The sequence below is a fragment of the Electrona antarctica genome (assembly GCF_951216825.1).
Source record: "Electrona antarctica genome assembly, contig: SUPER_22_unloc_1, whole genome shotgun sequence".
Classification (NCBI taxonomy): Eukaryota; Metazoa; Chordata; class Actinopteri; order Myctophiformes; family Myctophidae; genus Electrona; species Electrona antarctica.
The window spans coordinates 533,706-548,851 of record NW_027638776.1 but is presented as its reverse complement, the minus strand read 5'-3'; the positions used below and the strand labels follow the sequence as shown (position 1 = coordinate 548,851).

At 44.0% G+C, this 15,146-nt stretch overlaps 1 protein-coding gene across 2 annotated transcripts in view; it reads right to left on the bottom strand.

Annotated features, from left to right (window-relative positions):
* Positions 1–15,146, bottom strand: part of cpn1 (carboxypeptidase N, polypeptide 1) — a 49,457-nt gene that overhangs the window by 7,037 nt on the left and 27,274 nt on the right. For both annotated transcript variants that reach the window (XM_079530594.1, XM_079530593.1), the window contains exons 4-6: positions 13,233–13,409; positions 11,576–11,687; positions 2,733–2,872 (exon numbers count right to left, since the gene is read on the bottom strand). In XM_079530594.1, coding sequence (XP_079386720.1) covers positions 2,733–2,872; positions 11,576–11,687; positions 13,233–13,409 — 429 coding nt within the window. The remainder of the gene's footprint in view (positions 1–2,732; positions 2,873–11,575; positions 11,688–13,232; positions 13,410–15,146) is intronic.

Sequence of the window (15,146 nt, the reverse complement as noted above, 5' to 3'; positions counted from 1 at the left end):
GGTTAAAACCCTATGTTTCTATGTCAGTGGTTCTCACAGGGTTAAAACCCTATGTTTCTATGTCAGTGGTTCTCACAGGGTTAAAACCCTATGTTTCTATGTCAGTGGTTCTCACAGGGTTAAAACCCTATGTTTCTATGTCAGTGGTTCTCACAGGGTTAAAACCCTATGTTTCTATGTCAGTGGTTCTCACAGGGTTAAAACCCTATGTTTCTATGTCAGTGGTTCTCACAGGGTTAAACCCTATGTTTCTATGTCAGTGGTTCTCACAGGGTTAAAACCCTATGTTTCTATGTCAGTGGTTCTCACAGGGTTAAAACCCTATGTTTCTATGTCAGTGGTTCTCACAGGGTTAAACCCTATGTTTCTATGTCAGTGGTTCTCACAGGGTTAAAACCCTATGTTTCTATGTCAGTGGTTCTCACAGGGTTAAAACCCTATGTTTCTATGTCAGTGGTTCTCACAGGGTTAAAACCCTATGTTTCTATGTCAGTGGTTCTCACAGGGTTAAACCCCTATGTTTCTATGTCAGTGGTTCTCACAGGGTTAAAACCCTATGTTTCTATGTCAGTGGTTCTCACAGGGTTAAAACCCTATGTTTCTATGTCAGTGGTTCTCACAGGGTTAAAACCCTATGTTTCTATGTCAGTGGTTCTCACAGGGTTAAAACCCTATGTTTCTATGTCAGTGGTTCTCACAGGGTTAAACCCTATGTTTCTATGTCAGTGGTTCTCACAGGGTTAAAACCCTATGTTTCTATGTCAGTGGTTCTCACAGGGTAAAACCCTATGTTTCTATGTCAGTGGTTCTCACAGGGTTAAAACCCTATGTTTCTATGTCAGTGGTTCTCACAGGGTTAAACCCTATGTTTCTATGTCAGTGGTTCTCACAGGGTTAAACCCTATGTTTCTATGTCAGTGGTTCTCACAGGGTTAAAACCCTATGTTTCTATGTCAGTGGTTCTCACAGGGTTAAACCCCTATGTTTCTATGTCAGTGGTTCTCACAGGGTTAAAAGCCTATGTTTCTATGTCAGTGGTTCTCACAGGGTTAAAACCCTATGTTTCTATGTCAGTGGTTCTCACAGGGTTAAAACCCTATGTTTCTATGTCAGTGGTTCTCACAGGGTTAAAACCCTATGTTTCTATGTCAGTGGTTCTCACAGGGTTAAACCCTATGTTTCTATGTCAGTGGTTCTCACAGGGTTAAACCCTATGTTTCTATGTCAGTGGTTCTCACAGGGTTAAACCCTATGTTTCTATGTCAGTGGTTCTCACAGGGTTAAACCCTATGTTTCTATGTCAGTGGTTCTCACAGGGTTAAAACCCTATGTTTCTATGTCAGTGGTTCTCACAGGGTTAAAACCCTATGTTTCTATGTCAGTGGTTCTCACAGGGTTAAAACCCTATGTTTCTATGTCAGTGGTTCTCACAGGGTTAAAACCCTATGTTTCTATGTCAGTGGTTCTCACAGGGTTAAAACCCTATGTTTCTATGTCAGTGGTTCTCACAGGGTTAAACCCTATGTTTCTATGTCAGTGGTTCTCACAGGGTTAAAACCCTATGTTTCTATGTCAGTGGTTCTCACAGGGTTAAAACCCTATGTTTCTATGTCAGTGGTTCTCAAACTGTTTCATGTCAAGGACCCCCGGAATTATCTGCATTTGGCCGCCGACCCCCATCTGAAGATATGTAGTTCCAGGGACCCCCCCAGAAGCAAAGATTTGAGTTAAAAACGTTGGCTCCGAAAGAATATATATATTCAAAGATTTGCGCCACATTTTCACGATTTTTCAAAAATAGCAGACCTACAAGTTCATAGCGTGGCACTCGGTCGGTGCCGCGCTATGAGCTTGTAGATCTGCTATTTTTCAACAGCTAAAGCACAACATGATGCTTAAAACACCAAAAGGGGTTCCCGCCCAGAATGGGCTAAATAGGAGAGTTGAGTGCACGGCATCAAATCAGTCTGATGTTGTCGGTTGTCCAGATCTGACCGCCGATCTGACCAACACACCCATACAGTACATGGTCATATGGAGATCCGGTAGTCCAGAACCGCCAACACAAAGCTACGCCCAAATACTGAATAACAGGGCAGAGTGAATTAACACACGCCTTGGCAAGGTCTCAAGGGAGTGCGGTGCCCGGTAGGGCTTTAAGCAACTAGTCGACTATTCAACTAGTCGACTAATAAATCCACTAGTCGACCTTGTTGGTACTACAGTAGTTGACTAGTTGATAAGAAAAATAAAAGGCGTTTTTTTTTTTTGTCTCAAGATCAGCTAGAATGCTAGATTATATGTTTTTAAATGTACAAATATCATTTAAAAAAACTAGTCGACTAGTAAACTAGGCAACTAGTCAACTAGTAAAAATCACTAGAAGTGAAAGCCCTAGTGTGTGCGTGAGTGTGCGTGCAGGCCTGCCCTCTCTGGATGCAGCATTTACTATGGTGAAAGAAATGCAACTGCCCCTTTTCCATGCCAGCAGTCAGGAGAATTGCCTCTTTCCGAACTCTCCTGAATGGAACATTTTGATCTACAATCTCTCAACGCATCGCAGTGCGATGCGTTGAGAGATTGTAGATCAGCTATTTTATATTTGGCCAAAAGTGCTCTTTTAGGGAATTTCAGCCCCTGCCCCCTCTAACATCCTCTGCACGTCCCTGTGTGTGTGCGTGGCTGCGTGCGTGGCATGTGTGTGCGTGTGTGCGTGTGTGTGTTTCTCCAACCTGCTCCAGATAGGACACCAGAGCCTCTCTGTTCCCCAGCCACTCTCTCTGCAGGGCTGACGCTGGAGGGAACTTGTCACAGCTGAGCTCCAGGGTGATCTCGTAACAGTTGGTGTACAGGTAGTTGAAGTCCTGCATGCCTGCAATGGAAGGTGGGGAAAAAAATTGCTATTTGTTCGCTATGGCTGGTCTGCATCGACCCCAGACAGTAGTGGCTTTGAGCGCTAAGTTAAAGGGCCACTTCACCCCTTTTGCAACCAGAGCGTATTTGAATGATGTTTAGGACAAAGGAAACACTTTCCTGGGGTTTTTAATGTTTGTTTTTTTTTGTATATATTTTCGTCATGACACCATGTTCATGGCCAAAAACCTGTCATGAAAATGTGGTCTCACTTCCTTCCCTGGACTACAAAGTCACACCTCCATGCAGCCTCCCCCCCCTCTCCACAAAGAGGGGGAAGGGCACTAAAGCATTATGGGCATTGTAGGAATTCAGCAATCCAGTGAGTCAAGTCAAACACACAGACTTCATTATTTTTCTGGCCACAGGGTGCAAATTTCAAATTGTATCTACTACAAATACGATTAACATTGAGTGACTGCAGTTTCTTCCAGCGGTGAATTTTTGAGGAGCAGATGGAGCTACTTGGAGGGGCTGCAGGGGGTCTTTGTTTTGCACTGCAGCCGGCATCTCATTATAGGCCAACCAGTGTTGTTTTCGTCGACTAAAACTAAGACGAAAAATGTTCGTCGACTACCTTTTTCCACTGAAGAAAACTAAATGGAAACTAAATGAAAACTGTGCTATGATGACTAAAACTAAGACTAAATATACTGACAATTTCGTCAACAAATAAAAACTAGACTAAAATGTTAGGAAGGGACTAGTGGACAAGAGATCCAATATAAGTCATTTTACACTTGGTTGCATGCTGAAAATAGCAGATCTACAAGCTCACAACGCGTCGCGCTGCGACGCGTTGTGAGCTTGTAGATCGGCTATTTTCAGCAAGTGTAAAAACAGTCCTTACGACGGCAACAATGCCCACCAAGATACATTTTAGTCGACTAAATCAACTGTAGATTTAGTCGACTAAAATCTCATGGCATTTAGTCGACTAAAACTAGACTAACACTAACACATTCCAGGTGACTAAAATGTGACTAAAACTAAATTAAAACTATTCAAAAGACTATGACTAAAACGAAAATCAAAATTTGCTGCCAAAAACAACACTGAGGCCAACAGTTGGCAAAAATGGGCGATAAGAGACACCATCTTGCAAACTATGTATAACTCATGTGGCTGTGTTAAAGCAGGGGTTCTCAACGTTTTTGGCCGGGGACCCCCGGAAATGCTTTGGCAATGTCTCGGGACCCCCGCCCCGCCCCCTCCCGACCCCCAATATAAATTGACTGCTACAATAACCTTAAACCATTTTGGGGCGGGAGCCGGGAACCCCTTTTGGTGTTTTAAGCATTGTTATAATTTAGCTATTTAAAAATAGCAGATCTACAAGCTCATAGCGCGCCACCGAGTGGCGCGCTACGAGCTTGTAGGTCTGCTATTTTTGAAAAATCGTGGAAAAAAAATAAAAAAACAATCTTTTTTTTTTCTTTTTTTTTGAAAATAATTTGGGGACCCCCTAAAATAATTTGGCGACCCCTCGGGGGGTCGCGACCCATGGGTTGAGAACCCCTGTGTTAAAGCACTGGCCTGAACATTCTGTCTGTCCGTCTGTCTCTTCTACCTCTCTCTCTCTCTCTCTCTCTCTCTCGCCTACCTGCTTAAAGGGGCATTCCACTCATTTTCAACATTTTACTATGTCATTAATATACATATATGTGGAAATAATAAAAAAGTCCCCCCCCATTCTGTGTTTCCTAGAACTAGAGGTCTGAAAAAATCATTAACATGGTGAAACACATCTTGATGATGTCATCAAGATGTGTTTCACCATGTTAATGATTTTTTTCATAATTGCAGTTCTAGGAAACACAGAATGGGGGGGACTTTATTTTATTATTTCCACACAACAGCTCTAAGGTACATTAATGACATGTAGTTAAATGTTGAAAATGGGTGGTTTTCCCCTTTAAAGCACTGGCCTGAACATTCTCTGTCCGTCTGTCTCTTCTACCTCTCTCTCTCTCTCTCTCTCTCTCTCTCTCTCTCTCCTACCTGCTTAAGGAGTGGAACACCTGCAGCCCATTAGCTATATCAGGCTAAAAGGAGCTAACCTGCAGCTCAGGGGATTGTTTTGTTCCACTTATTTCTTTCTTTTTGTCCGTCCGTCCCCCCCCCCCCCCCCCCAATATACCCAGCATACCATGGTATTGAGTTTTGTTATGTTTAGTTCTGACCTCCTGTAGTCCATTTTGGTGGGTCATGTTTTGGTTTTGGTTTAGACTTAATGTTTTGTTTGGGTAGTTTATAGTTTCGGGAGGAACGGTAGCGTTCGACGGACGGCAAGGTTATACAGCCCAGTAGCTTTCCCCCGTTCTTATTGGCCCGGGATATCCTCCTCCTCCTCCTACCTCGTTTTGTTTGATTAGTGATACACTTTTGGGGTACGTTTATTTCTCTTTTTATCATAATCATCTGTCTAGGGTTACGGCCATTACAGTCTCTGGGCCTTGGTTAGGAGGCCTTGGTTAGGAGGCCGTAACAATAACTCAGACATTAAGTATTACACACACATGGCTGTACTGGGATTTGAAGCTTATGGCTCTGTTCGACTAGGACATATATGTCAAACTCAAGGCCCGGGGGCCAAATCAGGCCCGTGAGTGAATTATCTTTGGCCCGCGGAATGATATTTAATTAGTATTAGAACTGGCCCTCTGGTATACTGCACGGACCACCATAATACTACAAGTCCGCCAATGCACTGCGAGTGCATTGGCACATATCACATACTATGAAAGCAGTGCTTGGTGAGGATCATAGAACAGGAAACTGAGCTTAATAATAATGCATTTTCAGTTTTAAATGCATTTACTTTTTTGCTGTTTGCCTGGGATGTCCTCATGACCGCGGTGCCCGTGTGTTGAAACACAGTCCGGCCCTCGACCTCGACCGATTTCTTTATTTTGGCCCACTGTGTATTTGAGTTTGACATCCCTGGACTAGGAGAACCCAGTGAACCGTGGCGTGTGTAGTGCAGCGTATTTCACATGTTCTAGATTGGTTTCCAATCCATATACTCTACGTCTACGGCTTGGTTTCAGATTTGGGCCCTGCTCAGGACGAGGTACTAACCCTGAGTTCTGGGAACTCGGAACTTAAAGGACCACTTCACCACTTTTCAACATCTCTTCATATAATTGGTCCTCACTAATGTTCATGATAAAACACCACCATTTTTTCCTACTCAGTCTGTGTCTCATAGGAGGGCTTTGGGCAGTTCGGACACCTGTCCACCAGTGTCATCATCATTAGGCAGATTTCTTTTAAACAAGATTTGTTTTAAAATATATTTAGATTTTTATTATCGCGAGAACGATGGCTTCAACTTTTGCATTGCAACTTTTCAGGAAAAGAAAGCCTGCCGTTTCCATCGATGATGTCACTGGTGGACGGGTTTCTGAACTGCCCACAGCCTTCCTATGAGACACAGACTGAGTAGAAAGAAACGGTGCCATTTTATCATGAACATTAGTTAGGACCAATTATAGGAAGAGAAGTTGAAAAGTGGTGAAGTGGTCCTTTAATCCATTGAGACCTGGAACGCATCCATGTCACGTTAGCGTTTAACCACATTAACCATTAACCCATTTTGGGCGGGAACCCCTTTTGGTGTTTTAAACATTATGTTATAATTTAGCTATTGGAAAATAGCAGATCTACAAGCTCATAGCGCGCCACCGAGTGGCGCGCTATGAACTTGTAGGTCTGCTATTTTTGAAAAATCGTTAAAATGTGCCTCAAATCTTTCCGAAAATTGTCATGATTTAGAAAACTTTTTTTTTTAAATTTCGACGTCAGGCCTGAATGGGTTAACCCATTTAGGCCTAAAGACATGAAAAACCTGTTTCTATATCAGTGGTTCTCAATATCTCATGTCAAGGACCCCAAAAATGATATGTAATCGGCCGCCGACCCCCAATCTGAAAATATGTTGTTCCAGGGACCCTCGGAAGCAAAGCTTTGAGTTAAAAAAACGTTGGCTCTGAAAGATTATATATTTCAACGATTTGCGCCACATTGTCACAATTTTTGCACTGTTTCAGTATACCTAACGAAGGCCCCTGAGGCCGAAATGTTGTATTGTTTTCCGCTCTGTTGTCAATAAATTGTTTTGGGAGCTTTTAAAACGGTGTGCGGATCTCCTCTTTCCTTTCTAGGTCCTGGGTTTACCCTTCATATTGGAACGTTTCAGCTTATGGAAGGGCCTGGGTTTACCCTTCATATTGGAACGTTTCAGCTTATGGAAGGTCCTGGGTTTACCCTTCATATTGGAAAGGAGAACGTTTCAGCTTATGGAAGGTCCTGGGTTTACCCTTCATATTGGAACGTTTCAGCTTATGGAAGGGCCTGGGTTTACCCTTCATATTGGAACGTTTCAGCTTATGGAAGGTCCTGGGTTTACCCTTCATATTGGAACGTTTCAGCTTATGGAAGGTCCTGGGTTTACCCTTCATATTGGAACGTTTCAGCTTATGGAAGGTCCTGGGTTTACCCTTCATATTGGAACGTTTCAGCTTATGGAAGGTCCTGGGTTTACCCTTCATATTGGAACGTTTCAGCTTATGGAAGGGCCTGGGTTTACCCTTCATATTGGAACGTTTCAGCTTATGGAAGGTCCTGGGTTTACCCTTCATATTGGAACGTTTCAGCTTATGGAAGGTCCTGGGTTTACCCTTCATATTGGAAAGGAGAACGTTTCAGCTTATGGAAGGTCCTGGGTTTACCCTTCATATTGGAAAGGAGACGGTAGATATTAACCTGTACTTCCAGTCCAGACACCCTGGATATAAGAACATGTCAAAGAGCCTCGGATTGGTTGTTGGGAAAGGGGGGAAAACAAACCTGGTGGAACTATGACATAATACTTGGAGCAAACAGTTAAAGCAAACATGACGTGTCCTCGCTAAATGAGAAGAGTGTGGGCGATTCAAACGGTGGCATGAGTTCCTCTCTGAAGAGTCAACACTCCAATATAACAACTATCATGAGTTCCTCTCTGAAGAGTCAACACTCCAATATAACAACTATGCACCTCTGCGGGATTCACTGAAGTTCTCAGACTGCAGATGTACGAATATGACGACGTGAAGAAGATGAAATGAGTACTACACTTTGTACATGCCCTCCTCAACCGATTCCCTCGGGATACTTTAAAGCAGTGGTTTTCAACCCTTTTTGTATCAATGCCCATTATTTATTTGGCATAATTGAGCCACAGACCACCATCTGAGATTTAGATACTTCCGCTAAAATCCTGCAACTTCCGCTGATAGTCTTTTCAGCGTAGGTCTTGTCCAGGGTGGGTCCCATGGGTCCAAGGTCCCATGGGACCCTGGCGAAGGCTTGAACGTGAATCCCCCCCCACCGCCCACCCCTTTTTTTCCCTCACTGTATATGTTTCTTTTCCCTTTTTACCTCTATTATGATGAATTCCTGTTCTGTTCTTTGTCTATATAGAAGTGTCTATTTGTACGTCTCTAAATGTTTTTGATGAATTGAACATGGTGGACCCTCTTGTAAACAAGTGTAATGCTTAATTGGGTCGTCCACTCACAGTTAACAGCCTTTGTATTGAGTTTGTGCTTGAAATGTACTGTAATTCTGCAAACTGTTAATAAATATTTCAATCAATCAATCAATCAATGTAGCCGAAACCCGTTGGTCAATTTGTAATGATCTTTGCCATGCCATAAAATAAAGGCTTTTTCAACTTGACTGAGTGCCCTGGACCCCCTTTTTTATCTGTTCATGTTTGAACCCTCACCAACGAGCACCTGTTTTATCTGTTCATGATTGAACCCTCGCCAACGAGCACCTGTTTTATCTGTTTATGATTGTACCCTCACCAACGAGCACCTGTTTTATCGGTTCATGATTGAACCCTCGCCAACGAGCACCTGTTTTATCTGTTCATGATTGAACCCTCGCCAACGAGCACCTGTTTTATCTGTTTATGATTGTACCCTCACCAACGAGCACCTGTTTTATCGGTTCATGATTGAACCCTCGCCAACGAGCACCTGTTTTATCTGTTCATGATTGAACCCTCGCCAACGAGCACCTGTTTTATCTGTTCATGATTGAACCCTCGCCAACGAGCACCTGTTTTATCTGTTCATGATTGAACCCTCGCCAACGAGCACCTGTTTTATCTGTTCATGATTGAACCCTCGCCAACGAGCACCTGTTTTATCTGTTCATGATTGAACCCTCGCCAACGAGCACCTGTTTTATCTGTTCATGATTGAACCCTCGCCAACGAGCACCTGTTTTATCTGTTCATGATTGAACCCTCGCCAACGAGCACCTGTTTTATCTGTTCATGATTGAACCCTCGCCAACGAGCACCTGTTTTATCTGTTCATGATTGAACCCTCGCCAACGAGCACCTGTTTTATCTGTTCATGATTGAACCCTCGCCAACGAGCACCTGTTTTATCTGTTCATGATTGAACCCTCGCCAACGAGCACCTGTTTTATCTGTTCATGATTGAACCCTCGCCAACGAGCACCTGTTTTATCTGTTCATGATTGAACCCTCGCCAACGAGCACCTGTTTTATCTGTTCATGATTGAACCCTCGCCAACGAGCACCTGTTTTATCTGTTCATGATTGAACCCTCGCCAACGAGCACCTGTTTTATCTGTTCATGATTGAACCCTCGCCAACGAGCACCTGTTTTATCTGTTCATGATTGAACCCTCGCCAACGAGCACCTGTTTTATCTGTTCATGATTGAACCCTCGCCAACGAGCACCTGTTTTATCTGTTCATGATTGAACCCTCGCCAACGAGCACCTGTTTTATCTGTTCATGATTGAACCCTCGCCAACGAGCACCTGTTTTATCTGTTCATGATTGAACCCTCGCCAACGAGCACCTGTTTTATCTGTTCATGATTGAACCCTCGCCAACGAGCACCTGTTTTATCTGTTCATGATTGAACCCTCGCCAACGAGCACCTGTTTTATCTGTTCATGATTGAACCCTCGCCAACGAGCACCTGTTTTATCTGTTCATGATTGAACCCTCGCCAACGAGCACCTGTTTTATCTGTTCATGATTGAACCCTCGCCAACGAGCACCTGTTTTATCTGTTCATGATTGAACCCTCGCCAACGAGCACCTGTTTTATCTGTTCATGATTGAACCCTCGCCAACGAGCACCTGTTTTATCTGTTCATGATTGAACCCTCGCCAACGAGCACCTGTTTTATCTGTTCATGATTGAACCCTCGCCAACGAGCACCTGTTTTATCTGTTCATGATTGAACCCTCGCCAACGAGCACCTGTTTTATCTGTTCATGATTGAACCCTCGCCAACGAGCACCTGTTTTATCTGTTCATGATTGAACCCTCGCCAACGAGCACCTGTTTTATCTGTTCATGATTGAACCCTCGCCAACGAGCACCTGTTTTATCTGTTCATGATTGAACCCTCGCCAACGAGCACCTGTTTTCAGTTCACAACTACAAAGGACCTGCACGGCAACGCGCTTCTTTCCTCTATTCAACTTTGAATATTTTGTTGTTTCTGCATAAGACTTTGCCCACAATTCCATGCTGTATTGATGTTGGTACAATAGAGATAACAGCAAACGTTGATCAAAATACCAATTATTGTGCATTCTGAAATTGTGTAGGCTTCTTGTAAATTAAGTAATGCAGATGTTTAACAATGATTTAACTCTTGAGAGTGTAAAATTAAACCAAATGGACCCATACGGGTCCATTTGGTTTCATTTTACGCTCTCAAGAGTTAAATATCTATAAGGGTCCAGTTGGTTACCAACTCTCCATCATTTAGCTGGTTGAAAACCACTGGTTTAAAGGATTCGTATTTGATACGATTATTCTGCAATTTCAAATCTTTCCCCAACGTCTAAAAAAAAACAGTTCACACCAAACTAAACATTTTGAAACCCAATTTATACTTTATACTTCTGTTCTATAAGCAGGCTTGTAGATTTGCTACTTGATTCGTATGATGTCGTATATGATGGAGCGTAAATTAAGAATTGGAATGCTGTGGAGAAACCAACTGTCTGAATCCCCTTTGAACCATGTTTTTATTACTTTTATTATTATTTCTTTTTCTTGTCAAACAGTGGGTCGACCGGGACCCATTTTTGGATTGCGGACTCATTTCCGTGGATCACGACAATAAAATATCACTTTTTTATGTTTCCATTGTTTGTTTTCATTAGTATTTATATAAAAAAAGCAAGACAATGGAACTAGATCTGTTATTTTCACTAGTTTGCCTCCAGGGGAGGAGATACCAAATTAATCTTTTTGGGAACCACACTGTCATCAGACTTGTTGTCTAACATTTCCTTTCACATCCTATACACAGTTCCGATTGGCAGACAGAACGAGTGGGCCTGAGCGGAGGTCCTTATTGGCTCTCGTGATTCCCTCTTCAAAGAAGTCTGTTATATTAACTAAGCATTATATTATACTTTAGCTATTGAACAATATCAGATCTACAAGTTCATAGCGCGCCACCGAGTGGCGCGCTATGAACTTGTAGGTCTGCTATTTTTGAAAAATCGTAAAAATGCGGCACAAATCTTTGAATATACACAGTTCCGATTGGCAGACAGAACGAGTGGGACTGACAGAGCGGAGGTCCTTATTGGCTCTCGTACCTTTGGACAGTGAGTACCAGCTGGCTCCGTTGGTGATTCCCTCTTCAAAGAAGTCTCCGCAGTTCCAGCCCTTGTGCATCCAGCTGTGAGCGTACGAGTAGGTCCTGGCCAGCTGAACACAACACCCAGAGAGTTAGGTCAGTTCCAGCCCTTGTGCATCCAGCTGTGAGCGTACGAGTAGGTCCTCGCCAGCTGAACACAACACCCAGAGAGTTAGGTCAGTTCCAGCCCTTGTGCATCCAGCTGTGAGCGTACGAGTAGGTCCTCGCCAGCTGAACACAACACCCATTCATTCAGAGAGTTAGGTCAGTGCAGACCGCACGCACGCACGCACGCACGCACGCACGCGCACACACACACACACACGTCTATATCATTGGTTCTCACGCACGCACGTGTATGGGCCATGTGGCCCATAGGTCAGGTCAGGAGCCTATCTCCTGTTTCCTGTAGCGGCTTGAAAGGGTTGCTTGACGTCCGACTTGCCGAACGGATTGCGGAGCGGTCTTGATACCGGAAGGTCGCCAGTTCGAATCAGCGGTCCGACACGTTAAAATTACCACCGCTGAAGTGCCCTTGAACAAGGCATTGAACCACTACGATGAAATGTTCTATGAGCAGGGCCTGGCTGGAAACAAGTGCTTGAGCTTAGCCCAGATACCCTGGGTAAATATAGTAATCATTTCATTCAGTGGCGTGCACAGATAGACACTAGGGGGTGCTAGAGCACCCCCTGCCCTTTTGGCAATGTGCCCTTTTGGAAAAAAAATGAAAAAAAAACATTTTTTTCTCTCTTTTTTTTGATTTTTCAAAAATAGCAGACCTACAAGCTCATAGCGCGCCACTCGGTGGCGCGCTATGAGCTTGTAGATCTGCTATTTTTCAATAGCTAAAGCATAACATAATGCTAACACCAAAAGGGGTTCCCGCCCAAAATAGATTAAGGCAACCGGCCGGTTCCACGCGCTGCACAAGGTGCCCTTTTTTAACTTGAGCACCTGCCCCTCTAAATGTCTGTGCACGCCACTGATTTCATTTCATTTCATTACAGTATGTCGCAGGGACTTACTGTAACCCCCCCCCCAAATCCAACCCTTGATGCTGAGTGCCAAGCGGGATCGAGGCATTACAGTACATACCATTTGTATAGTCTTTGGTATGACTCCGCAGAGGATTGGACCCAGACATCAGACACTGATGGCCAACTGCAGCTCGCCAAGAGTTTTAGGAACGCCGATTTCGTAAATGCCATTTTTAGCCCCTTTTCCCCCGTTTTGAAACCTAGCCCTAAAGCCTGAGATATACTGCATACATACAGTAGGTTGGTGCCAGTGTCGTGCACCGGGAAATAGTTCATCTACAAGCTCACAATGCCACTTACAACAAAGTACAAATCAGGCCTTAACATCACCTCTAAATACATAACCTTAGCCTGACCCTATTCCTAAGCCTGACTCCCCAACCATGAATCAACCATTACTCTCCTGAGAACCTAAACAACACACGCACGCACGCACACACACACACACACACGCACACACCACACACACACACACACACACACGCGCACACACCACACACACACACACTTTACTTCGGTGGTAATATTATTACCATCTGGAAATGGTTTCCTATGTGCGGCGGGCGGAGTGTGTACCTTCTTAAAGATCTTATCGTCGGCCGTGGCAGCGTAGGTGGTCCTCCCTCGGATGCGGGGGTCCCTGGCCTTGTCGAAGGGGTAGTTGGCCACCACCGCCCCTCCGTGGAGGTTGGCCGACAGGATGAAGTTGTAGTTCTGCATCCACTTGATGACCGCTAACGTCTCCGGCTCCACCTGAGGCACAGATAGATAGACATGCAGCGTGTCGTCACTACTTGGGCGGAAACGGCATAATTATGTCCGAAACTGTTACTTTTCAGGATTCAGATTCTTTTAAAGATATTTTTTGGGCTTTTTTTTATTGATCGATACAAAGTAAGTCTGCTTCTGGTTTGTCTCAGATTTAAATGGAGCATTCCAAGCTGAAAAAGCTCTATGTAACTCATGCACACTCGGTCACTCCAGCATGGCGGTGCTGAAATATGTGACCATCGCGTAGCCGCCATCACATAATGTCAGTGTCCTAATGTAAATCATTACAGTTTGTGTATTAGCAGAGTTCTAAGCCTAGCTGTAATTAGGCCACATATTTAAAGACCTCCATGTAAGTTATGGGAAGTCACATATCTTTTGTGAGAGTGTGTGAGTGAGTGAGTGAGTGGCCGAGATTTTAGGTATTGGAATTTGGCCTATCTCTCCTCTCCTCTCCTCTCCTCTCCTCTCCTCTCCTCTCCTCTCCTCTCCTCTCCTCTCCTCTCCTCTCCTTGTTTATGACACATGACATGGTAGTTTACAGATATGTGGAATGTTCAAATTGCAGGTTTAGGCTGCCAGCCATACATTGTTTTGGTGGACGCTTTAAACCACTAAAGCACGTCCTCACTCAGTCCTATAGCCAATAGCCATACATCATGGTGACGTGTAGTAATCATTCTCCCTGTGCAGGGCTATGGGAGGCAAATAAACACTAGGCTAAGTAGCCAGCCAAACAGCGGTGGGAACTTGGAAGTAACAAAGCACATTTACTCAAGTAATGAATTGCATTTTTATAGCGCTTTTCCAAGTGCTCAAAGCGCTTTACAATGGTTCATTCATTCATACATTGGGAGGTGAAGCGGCGAACAGTCGACGCCAGCGTCCTCACTTCCCACATTCACACACCAACGGTGGCAATGCTCACACCGACCGACTCATTGGAGGCAATGTAGGGTTCAGTGTCTTGCCCAAGGACACTTCGACATGTGGACAGGAGGAGCCGGGATTCGAACTGCCGACCCAGGGATCATTGGACGACCTGCTCTACCTCCTGAGCCACAGCCGCCCCAAGTACTGTATCTGAGTACTTCTTCCACCACTGAAAAAAAACACTAGCCAGCCATCTCTTTGTCTTAACGTTGATGAGAGTGGCCGGTCAATAACCCTTAGATGAATACTTTTGTTTTGTGTCGCATTTCTGAGCCAATAGTCGCAGTCCCGCCCCCTTCGAGGGCACTGGAATGGAATTTCCCATTCATTTCCCCATAGACGTTTTAGAAAGTATTTATTTAAAGCCTCGGGACAAAGCCAACTCGGATGAGGACAAATCATGACAAACCTTGAAAATGTGAGAGCTTGTAGATCTGCTATTTGATGTGGTGCAAACCTTTCAATATATATATTATTTTAACGTTTTTAACTCAAATCTGTGCTTCAGGGGAGTCGCTGGAACAACATATTTTCAGATGGGGGTCTGCGGCCAAATACAGATCATTTTTGGGGTCCTTGACATGAAATAGTTTGAGAACCACTGACATAGAAACATAGGTTTTACAGAAAACTGTCATGATTTAGAAGACATTTTGTAGAATGTGGTCTCGGTCCTATAAATGGGTTCAAGTTGGAATCTGTAGAGGTGTCCCCATGCAGACGCTGGAGCTATAAATATGATTTATGGCACAGGAGGTGTTTATTATGTGTGGATCTTTATACGCG